The sequence below is a fragment of the Megascapheus bottae genome, chromosome 12, assembly GCF_031878675.1.
Source record: "Megascapheus bottae isolate mThoBot1 chromosome 12, mThoBot2.hap1, whole genome shotgun sequence".
In the NCBI taxonomy this organism is placed as follows: Eukaryota; Metazoa; Chordata; class Mammalia; order Rodentia; family Geomyidae; genus Megascapheus; species Megascapheus bottae.
In genome coordinates this window covers 2861477-2887794 of record NC_143520.1, presented here as the reverse complement: position 1 = coordinate 2887794, position 26318 = coordinate 2861477, and the positions used below count along the sequence as shown (strand labels likewise).

Sequence of the window (26318 nt, the reverse complement as noted above, 5' to 3'; positions counted from 1 at the left end):
TCTAATATTCACCAAAAGTTCTAAAATACTTATTTTTAATAATTTATAGGTGATATTGGCTGGCTTTTGTTATAGGTTACTTTTTTTGTAGTGCTGGAAGTGGGATCCAGGACTTTGCAAGTATTAATGTATATACATATTAATTTGTATTCATAGACTTCCTCACCATCAAACAAAATTATATGGACAACATAATAATAACAACATAATTTGTTTATCTACGGGCATGAAAACAATTGATATATGAAAATTCTCTGCATCTAAACTCAGTGGAAAATGATATCTTATCTGAATCAATATACCATCTATTAAAAGCATAGAAGAAATATACCATCTATTAAAAGCATAGAAGAAATATACCATCTATTAAAAGTATAAGAAATATTAGTTTCTATGAATATGTCATTTATGTTTTAAAAATATAATAGGAATCATGCGGTTTGTCATGTTTACTTGTAAATCCTAACTTCCTGAAAGCTCAGAGTTAAAATATTGTTTGTAATTGTATGTCTTCAGCATGCTTTCTTGCTAGAATGTCTCTTCTATTTGTTATCTTTAATTTTTAATTTTATTTTAAATGCCTATAATCATTTCTGGATATAGTTGAAGAGGTGAAACAAAATTACTGTATTAGATTTTGGACTACTTTACCAATAAAAATGCTTCTATTTATAAGTTGAGAAAATACTTCTAATATTACAGAACAAGAAAAGTACTCATCACACTACAAAAGATCTAGAAAGTAACTAATGTCAATCTGGCTACTTAGCTATGTGCATTTTTTAAAAAATAAGAACAGTCTTCACCTGTTTTTCTAGTTATTATTAGTATAAAAAATGAAGGTATAATGAGAGAAAAACAGCTACAAGCAACGAGAAGTTTGATACAAGAACCAATCAGCACTAAGAGAATTCAAAATACAAACTAAGCCAGTTTGATTCATAGCACAAAATAGAGCACATGCTTTGAATCACAGGCTAGTCACTCAGCAGCTAATTTGTTTCAATCATTTGTAAACTGAGAATTAGAGATTTTTATGAAGAATAATGAACTTAAATGCCTGGCATGATATGATAAATGCTCACTATAAGAAAGTATTACTAATATTACTTAACCATTCTTATTACCCATTGGTCCCATTGGTTCCAACTCAATTATTCAGAACCACTGGGGCTCTTCAAGCAAGCGAGTTTCTTTCAGGACTAGGTTGGAAAAGCTGATGTCATTATTCTTTCTCAGGGGTATTGTAAAAAAAAAAAAAAGGACTGAGGATTACCTTTGTGAAAAGAATGAGAAGTTCTCCCAGTTATAGTCAGGAATAGAATTCTACAGTGGGAAATTAGAAAACTAGATAAAAATTAAGGTGACTTTTCCAGAAAATCAATTAAGCATAAAAGAAACTAATACAACTGTTTGACATTTTTCCAAGTAAATGAGCTATCACAAAGTGGAAAAAGAGCAATGAATTTCTGGGATCCTACAGGTGGAAAAACTGGTAGATTATTTTTGAAAGTTTTTGCTGTAATTCAAGAACATAATTCAAAACCTTATAAAAGCAAAGCAAAACACTATCCTATTCTGGTCACTGTTAGAAAACTTTCTAGACTGTAAAGAGTAAAGGGAAAAACCTCATTGTTTACATGTGCTTATGTCAAAGGTGAACCTTGGAAAGCCTAAGGTGAGAAAGCAAGAAGACTTCAAAAAGACTTCTAATTTTTAGGACTGAAGATAAATATATTTGAAAAATCAAGACAAACAAGCTAATGGGGATTCAACAGTGATAAAGTATTTCATTTCTAAAAGTTCTAGGCATATTATTTTTAGGACTGCCTAAAACTCTTATTACTTCATGTACATTTTGTTATTTCTATGAGATGATTAAATAAAATTTGATTTAGGTAGCACAAAAATTGAAATTTTGTCTACCAATATTATTTTCATGGATTCTTCATGACTATTTTTCTTAGTATATCATTTGAGATTATTTTAAAATTACCTTGAGTAGTCATAAAAAGGAGTTTCCATTTAACAAAGCAGTTTATGAATACAATATATCTTCTCAATGGAAATGCAGATTATTTTGATTTTCACGCACAATTTATATTTTATTCAGTTTGGGAAGTTCTACAATTTAGTCTTAAATGAAGAAGATAAATAAATATTGCTGCAAAAAAATCAAATATGGGGCTGGGATGTAGCTCAGTGGCAAAGCGCTTGCCTAGGAAGTGCAACGTCCTGGGTTCGATCCCCAGTGCCAAAAAAGAAAAGACAAAAAAAAAATCAAATATGTTCATTCATTTGTGATTCTCTTACTGACTTCCTGAAGTAATATTTAGATATTTTAAAAACAGTAACTGCCACATACATGGCTAAGTTGATTTGACTTAATTTTTTTTTACTGGCTTGGGACTGTCCTTGGACAATTTTTGCTCAAGGCTAGTACTCTGTCACTTAAGTCACTGCACCATTTCTAGCTTTTTCTGAGTATGTAGTACTAAAGGAATTGAACCCAGAGTTTCATGGATGTTAAATGAGCATTCTACCACTAGGCTGCACTCCCGGCCCTGATTTGATTTTTTTTTAAAACTTTTTATATCTTAGATGTGCTTTGTCTGAGCTCTGATTTTTTTGCCTCAGATTTATGACAAAACCTTGTAGAAGTAGAATAGGATTATGAAAATCAGACCATTTACTTTTAAGGTTCTCTTACATAAGGCCATTACATATGGTTAGGAAATCTGCAAAACAACTTGAATAATCATTCCAGGGCTGTATTTTAGGTGATTTATCCATGACACAAGTTCTTAGTCTTCGTATATTGTGGTTACATCTTTTAATTGCACAGTATTCTTGTAATACACTCCTATTCACAATTTAGAAACCCAAGTATCCTTCCCTCCTTGTTTTTTTGTTGGAGGTCATGTGTAGTAGGTACAAAACTTTATCCCTTCCACGTTTTCCTCCTTTTCTAAAATTCTGAAGTATTTTAGAGAAATCTTTTTGATATATAATTCGATGTAATTATGTTTTAGTCTAAAGGACTTCTGATATTTAGTTCTCAATTTGATTAGACTTGTTTGTTTTGGGTCTTTATTTTCTACATTTAGTACTGAACATTTATTTCCTAGAAAGAAAAGTTAAAAGTTAAAGGAAGGTACATTTGGGTCATAGAAGTATGTGTTTTGCATTGGGAACTGGTGATTTGAATTGTGTGGGCAGGAGAGGGTTATACTCTTATTTCATTGACAGAAATGCCAAGTGAAAACCATAAAAAGCAACTAAAGCCAAAATCCAAACTATATAAAATCCTCAAAAATGGAAACAACAAAATTACCTTTTTTCTTATGACATAAAGATAAAAGAAAGAAGAGCAAAAACTGCCTACTGACTGAAAAGCAGATTGTCAACTCATTGTAGAATTTATTTTGTAGTACATTAATTACACTTGATCGAAGCAAGGTTAGTTCTATCATATCTAAATGTGTTAGAAGTATTTTTATAACAAAAGCCTTTAGTTTTAGTCAATCTAATATGAAAAAAAAACATTTGGGACAAAGTTGTTTTTTTTCTCAAGTAATCAAGTTTATCATGAGCTCCTACACCTTTTCTTTCTACTTATAATCAAGATAACCTTTTTCTTAGTGGGTAAATTATAGTGCTCTCATAGTTTTTACTCAGTGGACATATTTGTGACCTTTCAGATTTTGTTGTATTGAGATACAAACAAGTTTGTTTACCTTTCCACAAAAATGCCAGCTTGAACTGCATGAACAATGCTTCGGAATTTTGGCTTTTCCTCAGGTTTTTTTTTCGTCATCCCCATTTTCCGTGTAAAGGTGGAAGCCAACCAGTCCCGGACTTCCGAGGGGACAGAGTCAGTCTGAATATCACTGAGCTCATCTTCAGTATCCAGCAGCCTTCTGCAAATACATGCACAGCTTGAACATCGGGAAGAATACAGAAATCAGGCATTGCAACGAGATTTTTTAAATAGTACATTTACCAGGAACACTATTTCAAAATACTGTGTTACCATCTTAGGCAGCTCTCAGTTGCTCTGATTTACTTCTGAAGGCAATAACCAAGCAATAAACTAGAGTAGTTGTGGCTTCTACATACTGACGTGCAATGATACAAATCAAGATATACTGCTTATTAATACCACTATGAGTGCCAGGAGTTTGGCATAGTGGTAGAATGTGTGCCTTGGATTCAGGAAGACCCAGGTTCAAGTTTTCCATACCATATACAAAGAAAAACAAGAAGTAATGCTGTGGCTCAAGTGGTACAGCTCTAGCTTTGAGAAAGCCCACGGACAGCGCTCAGGCCCTGAGTTCAAGCCCCCAGAACTGGCTAAAAAACAAAATATCATTATGATACCACTCAAATAATGACTAAGGAATGATTGAGGAGATATTTCACAACTACATTTATGCCATTAAAGGAAGTAACAACGACAAAAATGAAAGAGCTGATGGCACAATTATATTTGATCATCTCTGTATAGGTTATTTGAATAAGATTTTATTGATTCTGAGAGTAATTTGCAGATGCTATTTCATCGACTAAACTTATCTACATTTTGGGAAAATAGTAACCTAAATTCTGTGAACAGTTTCTCTAGTATCAACACCACAGATTTTTTTATTTTGTATTTTTTATTCATTTATTGATTACTATATAGCAAAGGTTCCTGCAACATAAGTAAGATAAAGAATACATTTCATTTTTGTTTTGCCAGTCATGGGGTTTGAATTTACAGCCTGAGCACTGTCCTTGGATACTTTTTGTTCAAGGCTAGGGCTCTGACACTTAAGCCACAGCATCACTTCCAGCTTTTTTCTGTATATGTGGTATACAGCAATCAAACCCAGGGCTTTGTGCATGCAAGCCACGCACTCTACCACCAGGCCACATTCCTGGCCTATATTTCTTTTTGAACAATGTCCCTCCTCTCACTCTCCCAATTTTTCCTCCTGTCCCCTCCACAGTTGTATAATTTATTTACAATGTAGTATCTAGTGAGTACCTCTGCTGCATTTGTTCCCCCATGGTCCCACTATTTCTGTATCCCAGGACCAGCAGAAATAAGTGAATGAATTTATGTATGAATGCACGAATAAGAGAAGAAAATAGAAACAATGCAAACAATAAAAATTCAGAATATTATAAGAGAATATTTTGCAAACCTTTATGCCAATGAATTGGAGAAGCGAGGAGTAATGGAAACATTCCTAACATCAATTTACCTAAACTGAATAAAAAAGATCTGAACCAATTTAATAGAGGTATAGCATAAAATGAAAAGGCAATCAAATTCCAACCACCTAACAAAAGCCAAGGATTGGAAGGATTTACAATTGAATTATGTAAGGATTTCAAAGGAGAACTCACACTACTACTCCTTAAACTCTTCAATGAAATTGAAAGGGAAATAGCACTTCCAAATTTATTTGATGAAGCCAGTGTAACACTCATCCTAAAATCAGACAGGGACTCACTGAAGAAAGAGAACTACAGAACCATCTTTTTGATGAACATTGGTGCAAAACTGATCAATAAAATTCTGGCCAAATGGCTTCATCCATCAACAAAAACAAACCAAAAAACAAAAATACAAAACATAGGGCTGGGAGCATAGCCTAGTGATAGAGTGCTTGCTTAGTATACACAAAACCCTGGGTTCGATCCCTCAGTACTACATACTCAAAAAATGCCAGAAGTGGCGATGTGGCTCAAGTGGCAGAGCACTGCCTTGGGCAAAAAATCCAAGGCCCAAGCTCTGAGTTCAAGCCCAAGGAATAGTTAAAAAAATCATGCACTAGGATTCATTTCAGGGATGCAAATTTAATTCAATATATATGTCTTCAATAAATGTAATCCAATTCATCAACAGAATCAAAGACAAGAACTACATGATTATCTCAACAGAGGTTAAGAAAAAGTTGACATGATTCAAAACTCCTTTGTGATAAAAGCTCTGGAGAAGCTAGGAATCTATAAAACTTTGCTCAATGTACTAAAGAAGAAAACTATCCCTCATTGCAGATGGCATGATCCTGTATTTAAAGAACCCCACAGATTCTGCCCACAAAGTTATTTGAGCTCATCTGAAGCTTTGGCAAAATAGCAGGATATAAAATCAAAAATTGGTAGCAAAAACAATGAGAAACAATTGAGACTGAAATCAGGAAAGCAACTCCATTTGTAATAGCCTCAAAAAAGTTTAGGAATTAACCAAAGATGTGAAGGACTTCACCTGTGAAAACTTTAAAAATATGGAAAAATAAATTAAAGCATACGTAAGGAAATGGGGGGAAAAAAAAAACTTGCCTTCTACTGGATTGTAAGAGTCCATATCATGAAGGTGGCGATGTTGCTCAGTGCATTTTGCAAATTCACTGCGATACTCCTAAAAATTCCAACAGCATTCTTCAATTAAAAAAAACAAAACAAAAAACATGGGCTGGGAGGTTGGCCTAGTGGTAGAGTGTTTGCCTAGCATGCACAAAGACCCGGGTTCAATTCCTTGGTACCACATACATAGAAAAAAACAGAAATGATGCTATGGCTCAAGTGACAGAGTGCTAGCTTTTGAGGGAAAAGCCCAAGGACAGTGCTCAGGCCCCTGAATTCAGGCCCCAGAACTGGCAAAGAAAGAAAGAAAGAAAGAAAGAAAGAAAGAAAGAAAGAAAGAAAGAAAGAAAGAAAGAAAGAAAGAAAGAAAGAAAGAAAGAAAGAAACAAACAAACAAAGAAAGCAGTCAAAAAATTCATTTGAAATAGCAAAAGACCCCAAATGACAAAAATAATCCTTAGCAGGATAAACAGTGTTGGAAGAATATTATTACCAAACTTAAAACGTTATTACAAAACCATAGTACTAAAAGCTAGGGACTGGCACAAAAATAGGCCTGAGAACATATGGATAAGAATAGAAGACCCAGAAATGAACTGATAGTCCATTAGCCAGCTAATATTTGATAAGAGAGCCAAAATGCAGATTGGAAGAAAGACAGCTTCTTTAACAAATGTTTCTGGCAAAATTGGCTAGCCACATGCGAACAACTGAACCGACATCCTTATATATCATCCTACACCAGAATCAATTACAAATGGATCAAAGACTTCAATGTAAGTTCAGGTATCAAGAAAATACTAAAGGCCAGCTTAGGGAAAATATTAGAATTCCTAGACAGAGTTGAAACTTCCTAAGTAAAGATCCAGAATCACTATAAATCAAAGACTGGATAAGTGAGATTGCCTCAAACAGAAGAGTTTGTACATGGCAAAGGATATTGCTAACAAGGTAAATGGAAAGCCCACAGAATGGGAGAAGAGTTTCACTAGCTATGCAGTGAAGACCTCATATTTAATACTTAGGGCTCAAAAAATAAATCCCCAAAAATAAACCCTCAAAGAAACAACAGCCTAATTAATAGATGGGCTAAAGATTTAAAGAGAGACCTCTCACAAGAAGATGTAAAGATGGCCATGAAGAACTGTTCAACATGTCCGGCCATAAATGAAATGTAAATCAAAGCAACATTGAGATTCCAGCTCACCCTAGTTAGAATGGCATTATCAAGAAACCAACAGGCTGGGAATTTGGCCTAGTGGCAGAGTGCTTGCTTAGCATGCATGAAGACTAGGGTTCAATTCCTCAGTACCACATACATACAAAAAAGTATTGCATCTGGGTTTTACTAGATGAGCCCAAAAGTGGTGATGTGGCTCAAGTGGTAGAGCTCTCACCTTGAGAAAGCCCAAGGACAGTGCTCAGACCCTCAGGACTGTTTTGTTTAAAAAACAAAAAAAGAAAACCAACAACAGCAATAGTAGTGCTATAGCTAAAGAGAACTCTGCTAAAATTTTGGTGGGAGTGTAAACTTATTAACTTTTTCTGAAGATAATTGATCGTTGTACTAATATTCTTACATAAAAAGCTCACAAATACCTTCCTTTCTCTGGAAGGGGTCCTCTGATCCTTATTTTTCTATCTTTTTACATTTTCAGTTGAAATTATTTTTTTCAGCAAGGTAACTTCATTTTAAGGCTTTGACTTTATTTCTTTTTTTCATCTATTTTTATTGTAATTAATAGAAGGCTTACATTATATTCACCAGATAGAATGTACATTACTTCACAAACATTCATACCCTTTCTCATGTCTTGGTCCCATTTCCCTCTCCCCACCCCCACCCCTCATCTTGTTTCCCCCCTTCCCTATCCTATTTTAAATAACCAAATAAACATATACCCAATATATCAGATAACAAGGTGAAATACTGTAACAATATGAGATAACCAAGGGACAGCAAAAGAGATGAGAGATAACATAGTGCATTAAGAACAACAATCACTCATTAGATGGCTTTTGTTTCTATGTCCTAGAGGTCCTTTCATTTAGCGTCATACTGTATGGCCTCCCATAGCTAGGTTTTGCCCTACTGTAAATCTCTTCTAGGAGAGCCCAAGGTTTCTACTGAGTATGTCAAATGAGGGAAACCATTGAGCCTATGTTCCTTTGACTCTGGCTTACTTGAAATTATTTTTATATGGATACTGTGTCAGCTCTTCATCTATTTATCTTTTTTCATATGGCATTGATCATATATGTATGGAGGGCATTTTGTTGCTAAACAAAAGGCTGAAAGGACTGGGGGAATGTCCACAGCAGACAAGAAAGGAATTTAAATGTGAGTCAGGATATAAGGATCTAAGAACTGTTTTCAATTTCCCTTCCTGTCAGCTGGCAAAAAAAAAAAAAAAGGGCAACACCAGATCTGCTTCTCAATGATTCTTCTGTGCAGCATAGTTGCAGCCTGCTCTGGGCGTATCTTCCTCTGTCTATGCATCTGTGTCTGCTGCTGCAGTCTCTGCAATGAGAGGTATCTATTGCCAGCGAATAGATCATGATCATTGTATTCTGAGGCAAGGAGTTTCCGCTTTTTCTTATGAGAATTAGTGTCAGGTTCTAGAGAATTGTCTACTCTGTTCTCCCTACCTAACAACAACTATAAAAATATTCATCAGTATTTTAAATTGAAATGTTTTATATATGTTTTTATTTATGTTTATATAATATTTTACTTAAGAAAAATTGTAATTGCATATACTTTTTGTACCATTAGCCAAAGTACTCAGCATTTCTTTCTTTTTTAATTGTATTTTGTTGTCAGATAATGTATAGAGGGGTTATAGTTATACTCATCAGGTAATGGGTGCATTACTTCTTGAACCTTGATACCCCTTTTCATGTTTTTGTCTCCCTTTCTCTCCCCTCAGGCCCTCCCCATCATCTTTGCATTTCTGTCAAATACTATTTTATATTCATATACTAATGCAACAGATTTTTACAAAAATTCCTAAGAAATGCACTTATAAATTTAGCAGATGAATTACAATAAAGATTCCTGTTTGGAAAAAAAAAAGTTGAAAGAGAGATGTATAATACCCACATATTAGCAAAGTTTAAAACTCAATCTACTTAATGGCATATATTTCTCTGGCCTCTTCCTTTTCCCTTTATATTTTGTTTTTCTCTCCCAGTTTCCACCTTGTTCTTGTTTACCTTCCTCCTCCAAGGGCTCCTCAAGTGCTATTTGAGCAGGCTGAACAAGAAATACATGAAAACTACAATGTAAACCTGGTTTCTCTATAAACAAGAAATTATCATAAGCAATTCTCCCACATTTGTTAAAAAAAACCCTGGATACTGACAGATCATGTCAATAAAGTACACACTTGATGTGTCCATCATTTCATTTATCAAACTTAAATTTGTGTAAGTGGATTTATAAAAATGATTTCTCAAATAATAGTGTGTTTCTCTTTTCTCCTCCTGTTAAGCAGAGTAGGTTTTCTACACCGTGAGTGCTCTGAAGTCCTTAGGGTGTAAGAAATTCATAATATGAGCATAGATATTGGTGCACTTTCCTTAGGAATTCTTTTTTAAGCTTTTTTAAATCGTAGTTAATAGAGGGTTTACCGTTATATTCGTCAGAGAGAAGGAGCATTACTTCACACACATTGATACCCCTTCTCATGTTTTTGTCCCCATTTCCCTCCCCCACTTAATGTACTGTGCATACAAAGTGTATAAGCAAAATTCAACACTGTTGACCTCTGAAATGCTTTCACTATTTGATCTTGCTTTTATTTTTAGTTTCACTAGAAAAAAGGCAGTAAAGGGCAGTTACATGTGGGTTGCGTGTTTAGGGGTGACAAGCAAGCTGTGAAAACTGACCCTGCATCTGATTAGTGATCAACTGATTCTTAGAAGCTATTTATATTCCAGATTTTTTTTCTTGCAGTCAGATGCCACATCTCCCAAAGGACTTATATTTTGAAGGAGAAAGTTTTCATGGAAAGGGAAATAAAGGAAGCCACAGAAGGAGAGGTCATGGGATTTTGACTCTAAAGTTATATGTCAGTGAAAATATTTCTGACCACAGCCTACTCTTGGAAAATAGTTATATCCAAGTAACCATACAGATATTTTCAATGCAATTGGTGCCACTGTCACACTTATTATTATTTCGCATACTATTATAGTTCAAGTGTAGGAAGTGATTAAGAGGAGCTGGCTTCTCATGTCTGAAATTGCCTTTCATCAGGGTACCATTCATAACAAGGCAGGTTTCATCAAGCAACTTATGCCATCAGTTCTGCCTCTGATGTTTGATGGCCCCAGGAGAGGATTACATTTATTTCAATTAGGACATAATTAAAACTTTTAGAGCATTTATTAGGTGATAAACACCTTCTTTCTCCTTCTACCTTTTAATAAATTTCATAAAGGATTGACACATTGGTTTAAAGTGAGAATGCTCAACTTGTTATATGACAGGGTTGGGACAAGTGGCTGTGGCTGTCCTGCTCTTACTCTTGCCTGGTCCTTTCTTATAAGTGTCACACAGAAGCAGGTACACACCAGGCACCATTATGTCTAGCCTTTGAATGTAGCTGCATCTGGTTAACTCTTTGCGATGGAGGGCTGTAAACATTAACAGTGTCCTGGTCTCTGAAAGGAAAGACCAAAGAAGAAATCTAAGGCTTGGCACCCTGGCTTGGAGAACTTTGGGTAGAGAATTCTAGGATCTCAGTGCCCAAATATGACAAAGGAATACTTTGAATAGGGCAGGAAATTCTGGGGCCTAACACTCACTGGAGAGATACACACCAAAAGAATGCTGTTGATGGGATTCTCAGTGAAACTTGATATTCAGGAAAATGACTCCACTGGCTCAGAGCTAAGGGTACTACTAAATTCTATGTTTGTTGTAACCAAGCCTTTTCAGGACAGGTAGGGGAATTAAGAAAAGGATCATCTGTCTATAACATGGATATTCTTTGGAGCAAATGGTACCCTCACTGGGGGAACCATTGTTATTATTGGTTCAGTCAACTCATCTATCTATCTATCTATCATCTATCTATCTATCATCTATCTCAAGTTACCAGCACCCACTCCTCCAAACCATAAAGGTAATATTAATCCTTCACTCTGCCATCAGAACAAAGGATAGATACATATAGTATATAGTGATGTGATTTTATTGCTCATACTCTTAACCAGGTAAGGAACCAAGTTTTAACTCAATGAATCCTTATAATACTTGAGAGATGTTTCCTAGAACCCATTCCTAACAGTTGTCAGGTAATACTGATTATGCTTGTTTAGAGACATACATTGTGAGAGCTTTGTATTAAGAGATGTCACAAAAAGTCTACAGAGAGAGAGAGAGAGAGAGAGAGAGAGAGAGAGAGAGAGAGAGAGAGAGAGAGAGAGAGAGAGAGAGAGAGAGAGAGAAACAGAGACAGAGAGACAGAGACAGAGACAGACAGAGAGAGAGGGAGGGAGAGAGGGAGGGAGGGAGAGGGAGAGAACATGGAAATTTGATGTGTTATCAAAAGAATGTTGTTCACAGCTTATGTGTGAGATGATTTTGTACTGGACACTTTGCTGATAAGTAAATTAAGGCACAGCCACTGTAAATGATGTGTTCAGTCATATAATTAGGAGTGACGGTGCCAAATTTTGAATGTAAGTCCATCTCACATGAATTATTTTCTTAAAGTACCCAGGCTACTTTTATATTCAGTCAAAAATAAATAGAGGCAATTGGTATTCTCTATCCAATCCAGCCTTGAAATTTAGGTTTAAAATTCATTTCTAAAAAATCTAAAAGAAGTTTGTTCTAAAGCTGGATGGCGGTGGCTCCCTCCTATCTACTCAGGAGGCCAAGATCTGAGGATCAAGGTTCAAAGCCAGCCCAGGCACAAAAGGACCTGAGACTCTTATCTCCAATTAACTACTAGAAAATGAGAAAGTGGAGCTTGGCTCAAGGGTAGGGTGGTAGCCTTGAGCTGAAGAGCTCAGGGATAACGCCCAGGCCAAGTTCAAGCCCCATGACCAACAAAAAAAAAAAAAGGGAAAGAGAGAGAGAAGTTTGTTCTAGTACCAAGTTTTGGGGTGGGTTTACCTCCAAAGCTGGTGTCTGAATCATTTTCATATGAAAAATAAAACATATCTAGATCACAAACATTCTAAATAACTTTGAAGAGCAATAAATTAAATGTCAAAAATTGAAAATCCATATCCATTACCAGTAACCTACTTCTAAGTGCTAATTACACTGGACTTAATATTTGAGGTCAAAGCTAAAACATGCTTACATAGTTATTGCTCTGTTGTATTTTAAAAAAAGGATTTAAAATCACAATTTTCAATAACATTTTTAGCTTTCTTTCCTACTTCTGTCAACCATATAGTTTCAATCAATATTTCCTCTGGTTCTATTAGGCTTAAAAAAAAAAACATGAGAAGATGGCCATGCATGCAGTCTGAATATTCAGTGAAGTCACTTAAGCGGATATTAGCTCAATTCCTAAGAGACAAATCTTGGCTTAAAAATGAGTTTGACTAAGGATAGTATTGAAATCAGATGTGGTTTTAAACAAATTAAGGCCCAAGAAGGACTCAGTGTCTCTTCTGATCCTACCCACACAAGCAGAGACTCTGGAAGAAGGAGAGCTGGTCTACCAGCTCAGAAGGAGTACCAGGAGTTTTGGGGGAAGGTTATGAGAAGGAGTCAAGTTACTTGAATGCTAGGACCATGATTATGATTTTGCAGTCTTGGGGACTGAAATGGGGAAGATGGGTAAGGAAGAAAACTACCCCAAGCCTCACTGCTGACTTTTGCCCTCCAATCAGGATGTTTTGTTGACTGAAAATAGCTTTACAATATTCCTTCAGGCACAAAGCTCAATATTTTACTTATTACTGAAGTTTTGATTAAGAACTATCCTCTACGGTTTGAAAAAATGTCTCTAGAGTCAGATTCCTGGCTTCATCACTTACTGGTTCATCTTGGGAAAGGCTTACTCTGTGTATTTCACTTTGCTTGTCAGCACAGCCCAGAGGTTAAGAAAAGTCTTCTTATGGGTACAGTTATGTGTGCTTAAATGTACAGAAAGCACTTAGAAGTGTCTGCTAGGTAGGTAGACCTTGGGGAATCCCCAGTTAGTTATATATCTTCAGGAATAATCAAAGAATGTATCAGTGTGGGAGAAATAATGCACCTACTATCTGGTGAATAGAACTGTAAGCCCTCTATATATTACAACTAAAAAACAATGACAGGAATTAACGCAGCAGAACATGGTTCTTTATTTCTAAAATAAGAAAAATAAATTCGTGTTTAGTAATTTATATAGAGAAAAACTACACTGATGAAGGGGAAAAATAAATAAATGGTGATGGCAGTCCAAAATAAATGTACTTAACTATACTGAGTTGTACACTTAAAAACTATGAAAACAATGAACTATACAATATTTGGGTAGGATCAGGAGGGAAAAACTGGGAGAGGCAAAATAAGGGATGACATTGTCCAAAAAGAATTGGTAACTGGCTTATGTAACCCCTCTGCACATGACCTTTACAATAACAATAAAAACATTAAAAATATTAAAATGGCAAATTTTTATTATTCATGTTTTATCTCAGTAAAATAATATTTATCTAACATTGACCTCCTGTTTTTCAGAAAAAATTATGATTTTTTTTTAATCAGAAACTTGAACTATAAGAAAAAGGCACTCCATGTTCGATCTACTTGTGTCCTTTTGGGGACTGCTAAAAGCCATAGCAGAAAGGAAAAGAGTGTGGCTGTATACTAGAAAAATTACCTAAGAAGGCTGTATGGCTTTTAAGACCAAGGAGAGGCAATGATACTGCAAATTAAGTATAACCCTTGCTCCCTAGTACCTAAAACATTCAGTGAGTTATTGCTAATCTCCACATTACCACTCCAGTTCCAGGAAATTTCCATGGGAAGTAAGAAAAGGCAATGCATCCAGTACAAAATCATCTCAGACATAACTTGGGGCAAGTCTTGATTACACATCAAATTTCTAAGTTAAATTTCCATGCTGTCTCTCTGTCTCTCTGTCTCTGTCTCTCTCTGTCTCTCTCTGTCTCTCTGTCTCTGTCTCTCTCTGTCTGTCTCTCTGTCTCTCTGTATCTCTCTCTCTCTCTCTCTCTGTCTCTCTGTCTCTCTCTCTCTCTCTCTCTCTCTCTCTCTCTCTCTCTCTCTCTCTCTCTCTCTCTCTCTCTCTCTCTCTCTCTCTCTCTCTCTCTCTCCCCCCCCGTAGTCTTTTTGTGACATCCCTTAATACAAAGCTCTCAATGTATGTCTTTAGATAAGCATAATCAGCATTACCTGACAACTGTCAGGAATGGGTTCTAAGAAACATCTCTCAAGTTAGAAATTCCAGGATTGGAACTCATAACCCACTTTTAACAAGTCCTCTAGGTAATTTTGATGTTTATTAAACTCATGTTTGAGAACCATTGTTTTCCATTAATCTTTGTCAACAAACAGAATCTTCCCAATAGGAAAATGAAACTTAGTTCTGCTCTGTATCTAGAACATAGAGTTACTGCTTATTTTCATGTCCCTTATTTCACTGAGAGGTGGACAATGATGATGAATTCAGTGGAAATGCTGGAGAATCATAGGAAAAGAATCCCTGTGAGGGTACAGAGGGGATTATCTGTATGCTGCTGGATTGTTAAATTTAAAACTCAATTTCTCAAGTGAGCAGGGGAGAAGAATGAACACACAATCTGAGTTTACTCACAAGAAAGAAGTGGGGGGGGGAGATAAGGAATCTTATCTTTCCTTTCCCCTTTCCCCTCCTTTCCTTTCCCCTCCTTTCCTTTCCTTTCCCCTCCTTTCCTTTCCTTTCCTTTCCTTTCCTTTCCTTTCCTTTCCTTTCCTTTCCTTTCCTTTTGTGACAGTCCTCGGTCTTGAACTCAGCTCGGTTACTATCCTTGAGCTTCATTGGCTCAGGGCTAGTGCTGTGCCACTTTCAGATTTTTCTGAGTAGTTTATTGGAGATAAAAGTGTCAAGGATTTTCCTGCCTCAGCTGGCTTCAACCAATGATCCTCAGATCTCAGCTTCCTAAATAGCTAGAATTAAATACAGGCATGATCCTCCAGTGTCCAGCAAGAATCTTTCTTTTTAATCCCACAAGGCCAAAATGGTGGTGATGAGAGCATCAGGGACATAGCAATAGTCAAGCAGAACAGTAAGGTGATCATCAGTATATAGAGAAGTGGCTTTATAATTACTTATTGAATGAATTAACAAAAATATAATAGAATAGTTAGAGAGTACAATCATGGAAAGCTAAAATTTATTTAGGTGTTTAGTAACAGTCCACTGACGAATACAGGCATTTTTTTGTTTGTAACTTTAAAAATGATTGTTTTATTTATTAATATTTTCAGATTTCCCTTCACGTATGACAATATGGTACAAAAAAGATTTTTGAAAAGCTGGGTGCCAATGGCTTATGCATGTAGTCTTAGGAGGCTGAGATCTGAAGATCACAGTTGGAAGCCAGTCAGAGCAGAAAAGTCTCTGAGAGACTCTGACGTGTAATTAACCACTGAAAAGTGGGTGGTGGCACAGTGGTCCAAGTGGTAGGGTGCTAACCTTGATCAGAGGAGTTCAAGGACAATCCTCAGGCCCTGAGTTCAAGCCTCACAACCGCCACCAACAACAAAAAGTTAAAAAAAGTCTTCATATGACCATATGCCATTTTATAGACAGCATGATATAAATTGCCAATTCAAATTACATTTGACATTGAGGTATGAAAAATAGCCATTTCTTGATTTTTGTACCAAACTCTGGGTCCTATAGAAGAATGATCCCAGCAAATAAGTTAGAAGAATGTATGATGATTCAGAATACAGCTATAATCCCTGTCATTAGGTAAAGATGCTAGAGGCTAATGAAGAGGAGTCAAGAAGGAGAGCAGGATGGGCACTGAATATTGCTTGACTTCTGCACCTCTAAATCCATGAGGAGGGCAATGGAGTATTGCATATAAGTATTAAGAATCCATAAGCAGAAGTTTGCTGAATGTTCTGCTCTTTTCCAGCTGATAAAACTGAAGGATAATGAGATCCTAGTGCAGAGTCTATCTGCAGCCTCATAACCAGCCCTAATGAAGTTGACATGAGAAAAAGTGAGATAGACAACAGAAGCAACATAGTAAAATTAGGCTTTAAAATAGGCTTGCTGGTGGAATTCAGAATCTTTTAATAAAATGATTTGTGAAGAATAGACGCTAGGCCTGCTCTATTTGAGTTTGAACTTTTCTCTTACTTTCAATATATGTGATCCCAAAGAAGTCAGAATATTTAGGGGAAATATATGCCACATATGCATTATCTAAGGTATCATACTGCCTTAGATCTGTCAAATCATTTTCATTGTTTATGTCATTATTATAAGGGAAAATAACATATTTTTCAAATCCAGGAGACATAGTCATTTATATTTTACTGGTTCAAAAATATCACAATAGTAAGATCTTATTTAATATATGGAATTGTTCCATCAGTCTTTTCTCAAAAGATCTGGTCAGGTTTGTTTTTGTTCCTTTTCTCTAGTGAGGCTGTTTTTACATGTTTATGTAAAGTAACATACCACAGATGGATAGAAACTATAAAAACCAATCAAAAGTTGTATGACTTTTTCCAAGCTTTCTTTTCACACTCCATCTATATAGGGTGAGAACAGCCCACAAACACAGCCTTCTAAACAGCCACCTTCCCCACAACTCCTACTATGAAAATGGAATTCATAATTTCCTTTTTAACGAATCTTACAAATCAGAACTTACTTTTTAACAATTCACTGAACAATGCCTTCACATATTTCCATCTAACTGACAGTTTCCACGGAGTCTCTTCCACATGGAAACAATCTATAAATATAAACGCCCATATTTGAAATAAGTAAATAATGAACAGCTCCTTCTTTTCATTCTCCTCATGGCCAGGATAGTTTAGTAGTAAGCAAGTCTGGAAAGACCACAGAATTCCAGAATAAGGAAGAACTAGGATTTCATCTTCCATGTGAGAAAGGCAATGACTAGAGATAAAATAATAATAATCTCTTGCCCAGGGATTAACTCGTGGAAGGTAAACCAGGGAAGGATTGTTGAACTTCAAATCAAGGGATTTTTTCTCAGTGCCCCACACAAATCTAGTCCAAGTTTTCTTACATGTGGTTCAAATATAAATATATTAGTTTTCAAAATAAAAGCACAATTGCTGTTTAATAAAACTCTCTTCCATTCACAATATTAAGCAACTGATTTAAATAGAATTGACCTTGTACCTGATTCCTGCAATATTTGTATATTCAGTTCCCGCAGGAACACTGATTAAAAGATAAGCAAATGATCTGACTAGAGCTCTAAAATATCACACACATGCGCGTGCGTGCGCGCGCGCGCACACACACACACACACACACACACACACACACACACACACACACACACTGAATCCTCTGGGAGAGAAAAATATTTCCATGGCTGCTGGATTTGACAGTAGGAAGATGTAAAGACTGGGTGTGCTTTCATCGTCTTACTACAAGCCAAAGCATGAGAGCAAACAACACAGACTTTCTGTACACATCGTTTGTGTCCTGAATCAACCTGTTTTTGTAGCTAGCACTAGTCATTGGTGTAAGGGCAATGAGGACTAATAAATTAACCATATGTTCAGTTCTTTCTATTGTTTTTTACGCTCCTGTCAAAGGCACAGGCATGAGTCACTGTGATCATAAAATGAGGGTTAGAATGATTAACTGCTAAGAGTTTGCAATTTTTCTCTTTTCTAGATAACTTCTTGACTTAATCTTTCTATAAAACAACTTTTATTCCAGGTATCTTGTTTAATTTTTCATTTTTATGTGACAGATGCCAGTCTTCCATCCAAAAACAAGATGGAAAAATCAAATTAAAACCTTTTTCAACTATAAGTCTTCATAGATGTTCCACCTCCTTTATTTCTTATACTAGCAAACTCTTGAAAAAGTAGTTTATGCTGTTTTATTCATGAAGCCACTCCTCATTACTTCCCTATACTATAATAATATGGCTAGTGGAAGTTTCTATTTCTAGACACTATATTTCAGTAATTGTGTGTGTGCCATCCATCTTCTCCTTGAAGCATTTGATGCACAACACACACACACACACACACACACACACACACACACACACACACACACACACACAACTGGGGCTCTATCTCAAGCCTTGAGTTTTGTCCCTTAGTTTTCTGCCTCATGGCTGACACATGAACCACAGCACCACTTCAGGCTTTTTGGTTATTAATTGGACATGAGAGTTTCACAGACTTTTCTGTCCAAGTTGAATTTGAACCAGGATTCTCAGACATCATCTTCCCAGGTTGCTGCTGGGTTGTAGACATGAGCCATAGCACCCAGCTTTATGTAGCTTTTTTTAAAGCAACCCTGCTTGCTATTTTGTCCTTTCAATTCCTCAGATATGATGCCTTTTTATGTATCTATTTAGATTCTCCTCTCATGCCTGTAATCCTAGCTATGTAGGATGCTGAGATCTGAGACTCCTCTCCAATTAACCACAAGAAACTGTACGTGGTGCTGTGTTAACCTTGAGCAGAAGAGCTTAGGGACAGTACCCAGGTCCTGAGTTCAAGCTCAATGACTGGCCAAAAAATTAAAACAGGAAATCTTCCTCTGTAGTCTTTCTAATCCCTTCTGCATAGATTGCTCTTCTTTTGTTTCATAACCTTTTTGAGTAAATCTTCTGTTTACACTAAAATACACTGAAGCTCTGTTCTGACATACAAAGTGGAACAATAGGATTCCAGTAGACTAGCCTTCTCTGAACAGTAGCATTCAGAGAGTTTGTTAGGAGCACAGCTGCATCACTGAATATACTGAGTTGTTTAGAATTCGTCGGGTTTCCCCGCCGCCCCCACCCCCAAACACAGCCCTACTCTCAAGCACTCTGTTCCTTTCTCTTCAGATCCTGAACTCAGCTTAGGAATTATGTTGAAAGGATTTCTACAGGGAATTTTAAACTGGTTTCTGTGAGGTATGCATCGGGACCTTAGGGGATGCAGTGGGATGCTTGGTAGGGTACCCCTTTGAAAGGACTTGACTTGATGACTCTGAAAATATTTATCAGTAAGGCTTTATAGAAGTTACACATGATTTGAGAAGGGGTAGTAATGTTTGTGAAGTAATGCACCTTCTATCTGGTGAATATAATGTAACCCTTCTATTAATTATAAAAATTATAAATCAAAACAAAGAAGTTACTCATGATTTAGCTTCAACTCGGGAACTTAAGGAAGCTCATGACCCTATATTTAGTCAGACTCGAGGCAAAAGGAGGTAACCTGCCTAGAAACTGTTCAGCTAGCACTGGCTGGCTGTGAGACTGGTGAAATAAGTATACTTCTTCTTGACAGTCTCAAAATCTTTACATGAGGAACATATCCAAATAGCAAAAAAAGAGAGAGTATTGAAGACTGGCATAAAGGAAAATGCTTTTAAAGCATCCAAGACACAACTCATGTCTCTAAACATCGTCATTACACTATCCATGCCCGTATAACCAGCACGTCACACGCATTTTCATCTAAGTCCTCTTGTTAGGAGATACAGCCATAAGAATGGATTGGAAAGCTATGCCAGAGAATGAATACATTCACATTTGGAAACACCTGCAAGTCTAGTTATATTAAGTAATGTCAAGGTTCTTCATCTAAAGAACACTCCATTTCTACCAGACCAAATTTTTGAAGTACTGAATTATATCAATGCATTTGTATCAACATTTCTGTTCTTTTGTGCTTGGCTTCAATTCCCTGCATCTAGAGCTTAACATTTTCACTTCAAGATCAAAAGCTGTTGTTAAGAAATTATTTTATATCTTCAGTATAAAACATGAATTATGTATCTTAATGTATTATGTATACCCCAAATGTGAAGGATTCTTGAATGTTATTAGTACAGAGAAAAATAATGGTTATCACCCAACTTTCAGTCTATCAGAATTTTGCAACACTTAATTTAATTCTGTATCAGCCATTATAAAGCGAGCATTGTCTCCATTTTATGAATAATAAATCTAAATAGTATAGATGTTATTAACTTTCTTGAAGAAAGAGAATATGAAACAGAGGATCCAGGCTTTAAATAGCCACTCTTTCTTATCCCGGAATCTGTACTCTAACTACAATAATAAGGTTCACATTGACAAAAATAAAGTTATAAATTTGTCTGTTTAGATCTAGTAAGCGCACTGTCCATCTTGGAAAGCACACCACCCAGCCAGCCAGCTGCCTCCACTGCTCTTCATGAGACCAGAGGGGCTAGTTTACTTGGCAGTGTCACAACTGAAATAAGGACAGATTTTGTTTTCCTTTTAAGTTACTTGTTTCTGGCTTGCAAATGTGCAACCCTGAAACATAATAGCCTCTAGAGGCCTATCTAAAAACAAGACTCATAAAATATTGGCATTTACATATGAAACTGTCTTTATAAAAACAACAAACTGTCATAATCACTAGGGAATTTTGCTATTATTTCCACAAAGGTCAGAATTTAATTTCTATCAGAAGAACTACTTCTATTTGTTTCTGAAAAGAAGAAGAAGAAGAAGAAGAAGAAGAAGAAGAAGAAGAAGAAGAAGAAGAAGGAGGAGGAGGAGGAGGAGGAGGAGGAGGAGGAGGAGGAGGAGGAGGAGGAGGAGGAGGAGGAGGAGGAGGAGGAGGAGGAGGGGGAGGAGGACAAAGAAGAAGAAGAAGAAGAAGAAGAAGAAGAAGAAGAAGAAGAAGAAGAAGAAGAAGAAGAAGAAGAAGAAGAGGAGGAGGAGGAGGAGGAGGAGGAGGAGGAGGAGGAGGAGGAGGAGGAGGAGAAGAAGAAGAAGAACAAAGAAGAAGAAGAAGAAGAAGAAGAAGAAGAAGAAGAAGAAGAAGAAGAAGAAGAAGAAGAAGAAATCAAGAATCTGTGTTTTAATGGAAACATTTCAATCAGTGATGCTTTGTAAGAAGATCTACGTGTGTATGCACACATTTATTTTCAATCAATTAAGCACTTATTTTATCATGACTTATTGTTTTTTTGAAACTGCAGCCAACTCTAAACCATACCTCTCTTTACTATTCACTGAATTTATTTTTTTTCTAGGAGGAATTTTCCACTAAAAAGTATTATGTTGAAAATTAACTGTACAACTTGTAGGTGGGGATGGAGGGAAATCTAGGAGGGAATGAGGGACAAGTGGCATTTTACACGAAGGAATGTACTCATTACCAGACTTACAGAACTGTAACCCCTCTACACATAATATACAATGCTACTTTAATAATTATACACACAGGCTGGGATGCAGCTTAAAGACAAAATGCTTGCCTAGCAGTTGCAACATCCTAGGTTCAATTCCTAGTACTAAAAATGAAAAGACAAAAGCGATTATACTTATGCATTCATGTCTACAGAACTATCCTCTGCTTACTTCTGTATCATTCTACATGTATAGGAAATCAAACCACATTAAGTATTGTTTAAAATTTGTGTATATATGTGTGTTTGATATTCACAAGATACTATGTTAGAAATTGACTTTATAACTTTAGGAGAAGGGGAATCAAGGGGAAGGGAAAATGAGACAAAATGAGAGAGGGTATAAAATGTATGACAAGAATCATATTCATTTTCTTACTGATACAATTGCAAAACCTCTGCATCACCTTTACAATAAAAACTTTCAGGTAAAAATAAATAAATAAATAAATAAAATTTCCTAGGTTGGTACTTTGGCCATAAAATCACAGCTCTGGGAAGATTCTTAGGAGGTAATCCAGTGGCCCGCTGAGACATATCTCTCTGAGTACAGGTCTCTAATCAAGTGAACTCTTGAGTTATAGCACTTGACATGGTATGAATACTCCCCTTGGCAGATGTCAAGACATAAAGACATAATCATTGAAGGTAAAGGTGTGAAAAAAGTGAGAAGGAGCCCCTCAGAAACCACCATGTGGTTCTATGCTAAAACAGGAATGAGGGTGAGAAATGTGTTAAGCAGTTAGATGGTCAGTGCCCTAATCCCACTGCTGAATCTGTCCTCTTGGATAACCTATGTGTGTGTTTCTGTGATGTACTTCCCTCACAGATAAAAGGGCAATAACATAGTTGTTAATCTAATAGACTCACAGGGGTGTTTAATGAAGTTTAGCTCTCATTAGTAAAATTCACACAAAAATAATCACTCTGTAGAAAGAGACTAAAATGATTTTTGGAACATGGTATAAATGTGATAGCATTATCAATCTAATTCTTTAAATACTGGTGCTAGATCACCACCTGTGAGTGAAAAACAGTGCTGCTATGGAGGAATTGAAAGAAAATATGAAAACTTATTGTTTGAATGAAAAGTAAGAATGATACGGGTAGGGATGTTTTATTATGAGGGCTGAAAAAGGGTAAGTATCTACCATGAAGCAGTAAAATATTGTGCTTAATCCCTTATTTTTCCTATGATAGAGCAATTTTCAAATGAGAAGGAACTGTACTTTAAATATCACCTATGTTTAAACCAGTCAAGGATCATGGATAACTAAGTTAGAAAAATATCCCTGAAGTTTATTAATCTTAAGGACAAGAAATACAACATAAGGAGAAATAAATAAAGCACAGAATAAACCATCTATTGAATTAATTATAGGAACTACAGCCTAGTATTATGTCATTAAATGATGAATGAGATAAATCTCAAAACAGTTCCTAAAGTAAATATTCTTTAAGTTTTGTAAATAAAATGTGAGGTCAAGGACTGACTGAAGAAACAGACCTATTAAGATCAACTTGTGAAAAGTAAAAAGCATACATGGAAACAAATAAATGAGCTACAAGAGCAATATCAGATTTATTTATTCACATATTTTATCTTTACTAATCTTGAATATTGTGCAGATTAAAAACATTGGAAATAAACCATTATAGCAATTAAACACAGTACTATGTCCCCATCCCTCTTAACACACTTATTTATTTATTTATTCATTCATTCATTTATTTTTAGTTAGTTAGTGCTAGTCCAGGGACTTGAACTCAGGGCCTGGGTGGTGTCCTTAAGATTTTTGGCTAACGGATAGCATTTTTCCTTCCTTTTCTGCCTTTCCTTTCTTTCTTTCTTCCTTCCTTCCCCCTCTCCCTCTCATTCTTGTGCTGAATTTATGACTGTCAGCACTCACTTGGTTTTGTCACCTAAAGCTGGCACACTACCAGTTGAATCACACTCCCTTTTCTGGCTCTTTGTTGCTTACTTGGAGGTGGGTCTCATAGACTCACCTGCCCAGGCTAGATTTAACCAAAAATTTCGGCCTGCTGAATAGCTAGCATTACAGATATGAGCCACTAGCACCTAGAATATAATCATGGTTTTTGTTTGTTTGTTTGTTTTGCTGGTCCTGAGCCTTGAACTCAGGGGCCCAGGTACTGTCCTTGACCTTTCTCAAGGCTAGCACTCTAACACTTGAGCCACAGCACCACTTCTAGCTTTTTCTGTGTATGTGGTACTGAGGAACGGAACCCAGGACTTCGTGCAGCTAGGCAAGCACTCTACCACGAGGCCACACTCCTGGACCCTAATCGTGTTTTAATTGAGATGCTGTCCATTCTGAGTATCAAGGAAGAAGCCCCTGCATTGAAGCCTTCACTGTGACTTTTTTTTCTGTTTATTACTGGTGAAAATTCTGTTCACTAGTGAAAATTCTCCTCAGTGGACTAACAAGTTCAAAATCAGATAGAAGAACATTTCTAGGTTGGGTGAAATAAAGCAAACTGCAAGGCCATGCATGTTATAGGTTAGTTTCCATGAAAGGAAGTTGGGAAATATAAAATAAAAAATTTAATGCATTACTAGAAAACTTCAGGGATGTAATGGAGAATGGAATAGATTGGGACTGTGATGGAGACAAAAAGTTCATGAAATCCTTTTCATTATCTTGATTTTGCAATGATGTGAAACTATTACCTGACAAATATTACATGCATGTGCATGTATAGTGCAATACACAAAGAATAATGAAACTTTTACATTACATTTAACTGAATATCTCTTATCTTCCCTATGCTCAGATCTAACAGGTAAAGACTCCTGCAGAAGGTCTGGCTGGGTGAGATGTTAACTCTTCTAACGCTGATAGTCCAGCATTAATGTCAGGACCTCCAGGATAAGGCAACAAGAGCTATATAATGTATGATGGCTGTTCTTAATGTACTATGTGACTTCTCATCTCTTTTGTTGTCCCTTGGTTGTTTTCATATTGTTACGGTATCTTACCTTGTTATTTGGTATATTGTATATACGTTTATTTGTTTATTTGAAATAGGAAAGGAAAGGGGGGAAAACAAGACGAGGGGATAGATGGGGTAAGGGAAATGGGGACAAAACATGAGAAGGGGTATCAATGTGTGTGAAGTAATGGACCTTCTGTCTGGCGAATGACTGTAACACCTCTATTAATTGCAATAAAAATACATGAAAAAATAAAAATAAAAAAACAAGGGGACAAAGGGCCTTCTAGGTAGATAATGTTTTTCTGCTATCTGCATAACAGATCCCCCAGTCCTGGAGTTTTCTCTCAGCTCCTCTCTGGAGACCTTCTTGTGAGTCTCTCTTCTGTAGCTTTGAGAAAGTCAGCCTTATTTTGGCCAAATTCTAGAAGTGTAAATTTTTCCATCAGGTTCCCTCTTGGCTCTGATTTCAACATGTAAGCCTCCATAACTTGTCACCTTTGTCTTTTATGAAGTGAAAACAAAAAGGCACTCTCAGGACCATTCAAATACCAAGAGGACACTGGACAAGTCTCCTGAGTTTGCAAACATCCAATTGAGAGTTGGTGGTTTGGCTGGAAGCCACAGTATCAGATTAACAACCCTCTTCAAACAAGTCTCTATTTCTTACCTCCTTATCCCTTTGTTGACTGATGCTGTATTTGAGGGACAACATTTTGGGAAATGTTTGCTAAGCAACATGTCCATACAGAATTTTGTGAGGTTGTGAGGGCATATTACACCCAATTTTCTCAGAAGGAACTTTGCAAAAACTGTAAAACCTACACTTACAAGTCTGAGCTTAAGAATAGTTAAGCCAGAGAAGAGATTAAAATTATTTTTCATTTGATAACTTTACTGTTGGGCTACTTTATCATATTTCAGTATTCAGAATAAAATGGGTGTTTAAAAATCATAGCCCAATTAATTCGCTACATGAAATAGTTCAATTTCAAATTTTGTAAGATGTCTGCTTTGCTTCCCTACTAATGTTACTTTCCTGTTTGAGAAAAAGGCGGCACGCAATAAGGGTAAAGTGGGGAGGCGGTGAAGACGCACCTTGTCTCATCAATGTAGACAGCCTCCAGCACGGATGCTGCATACTCAATGTTCTTCTTCAGGTCTACGATGCTGACGTCACCCCTCTCCAGCTGCTTCACGAGGCACCGCAGTCTGTTTCAGAAAAGGAGCCAAAGAGAAAACTCCATTTATTATATTATGACCATGGAAAACAGTACAGGATTAAGCATGAACACTGAGCAAACATTTGACATCACTAGTTCCATATAGCTGCACTGAAATATATCCTGTTTTGGTATAATTAAAACCAGATTTTTTTCATAAAAAGCATTAGGGCTCATTACTAAAAATCGAGACCGTTTTGTAATCATATAAATGATAACTAGTTAAACATTAATGCCAGAAAAGAATCACAAATTCTCAATTCATTTACATGTACATGTAGAGGTGTTTCAGCTCAATAGTTTATGAATATGATATATCTTGGTCAGTGTCAGGTATAGACATTTTGAAAATATGATTTTACTCCCTTTGAGTGGCTGTACAAAAAGACTACCATTCAAACATCAGTTTATCAGTACAATG

At 36.2% G+C, this 26318-nt stretch overlaps 1 protein-coding gene across 3 annotated transcripts in view; it reads right to left on the bottom strand.

The window, feature by feature from the left end:
* Positions 1–25897, bottom strand: part of Pde1a (phosphodiesterase 1A) — a 79599-nt gene extending 53702 nt beyond the window's left edge. For 2 of the 3 annotated variants that reach the window (XM_090342517.1, XM_090342518.1), the window contains exons 1-2: positions 25773–25897; positions 3738–3920 (exon numbers count right to left, since the gene is read on the bottom strand). In XM_090342517.1, the coding sequence (XP_090198643.1) occupies positions 3738–3823 (86 nt within the window). In that variant the 5' untranslated portion in view covers positions 3824–3920; positions 25773–25897. The remainder of the gene's footprint in view (positions 1–3737; positions 3921–25772) is intronic. The other variant, XM_090342516.1, reaches the window with a different exon arrangement.
* Between the last annotated feature and the right edge of the window lie 421 nt (positions 25898–26318).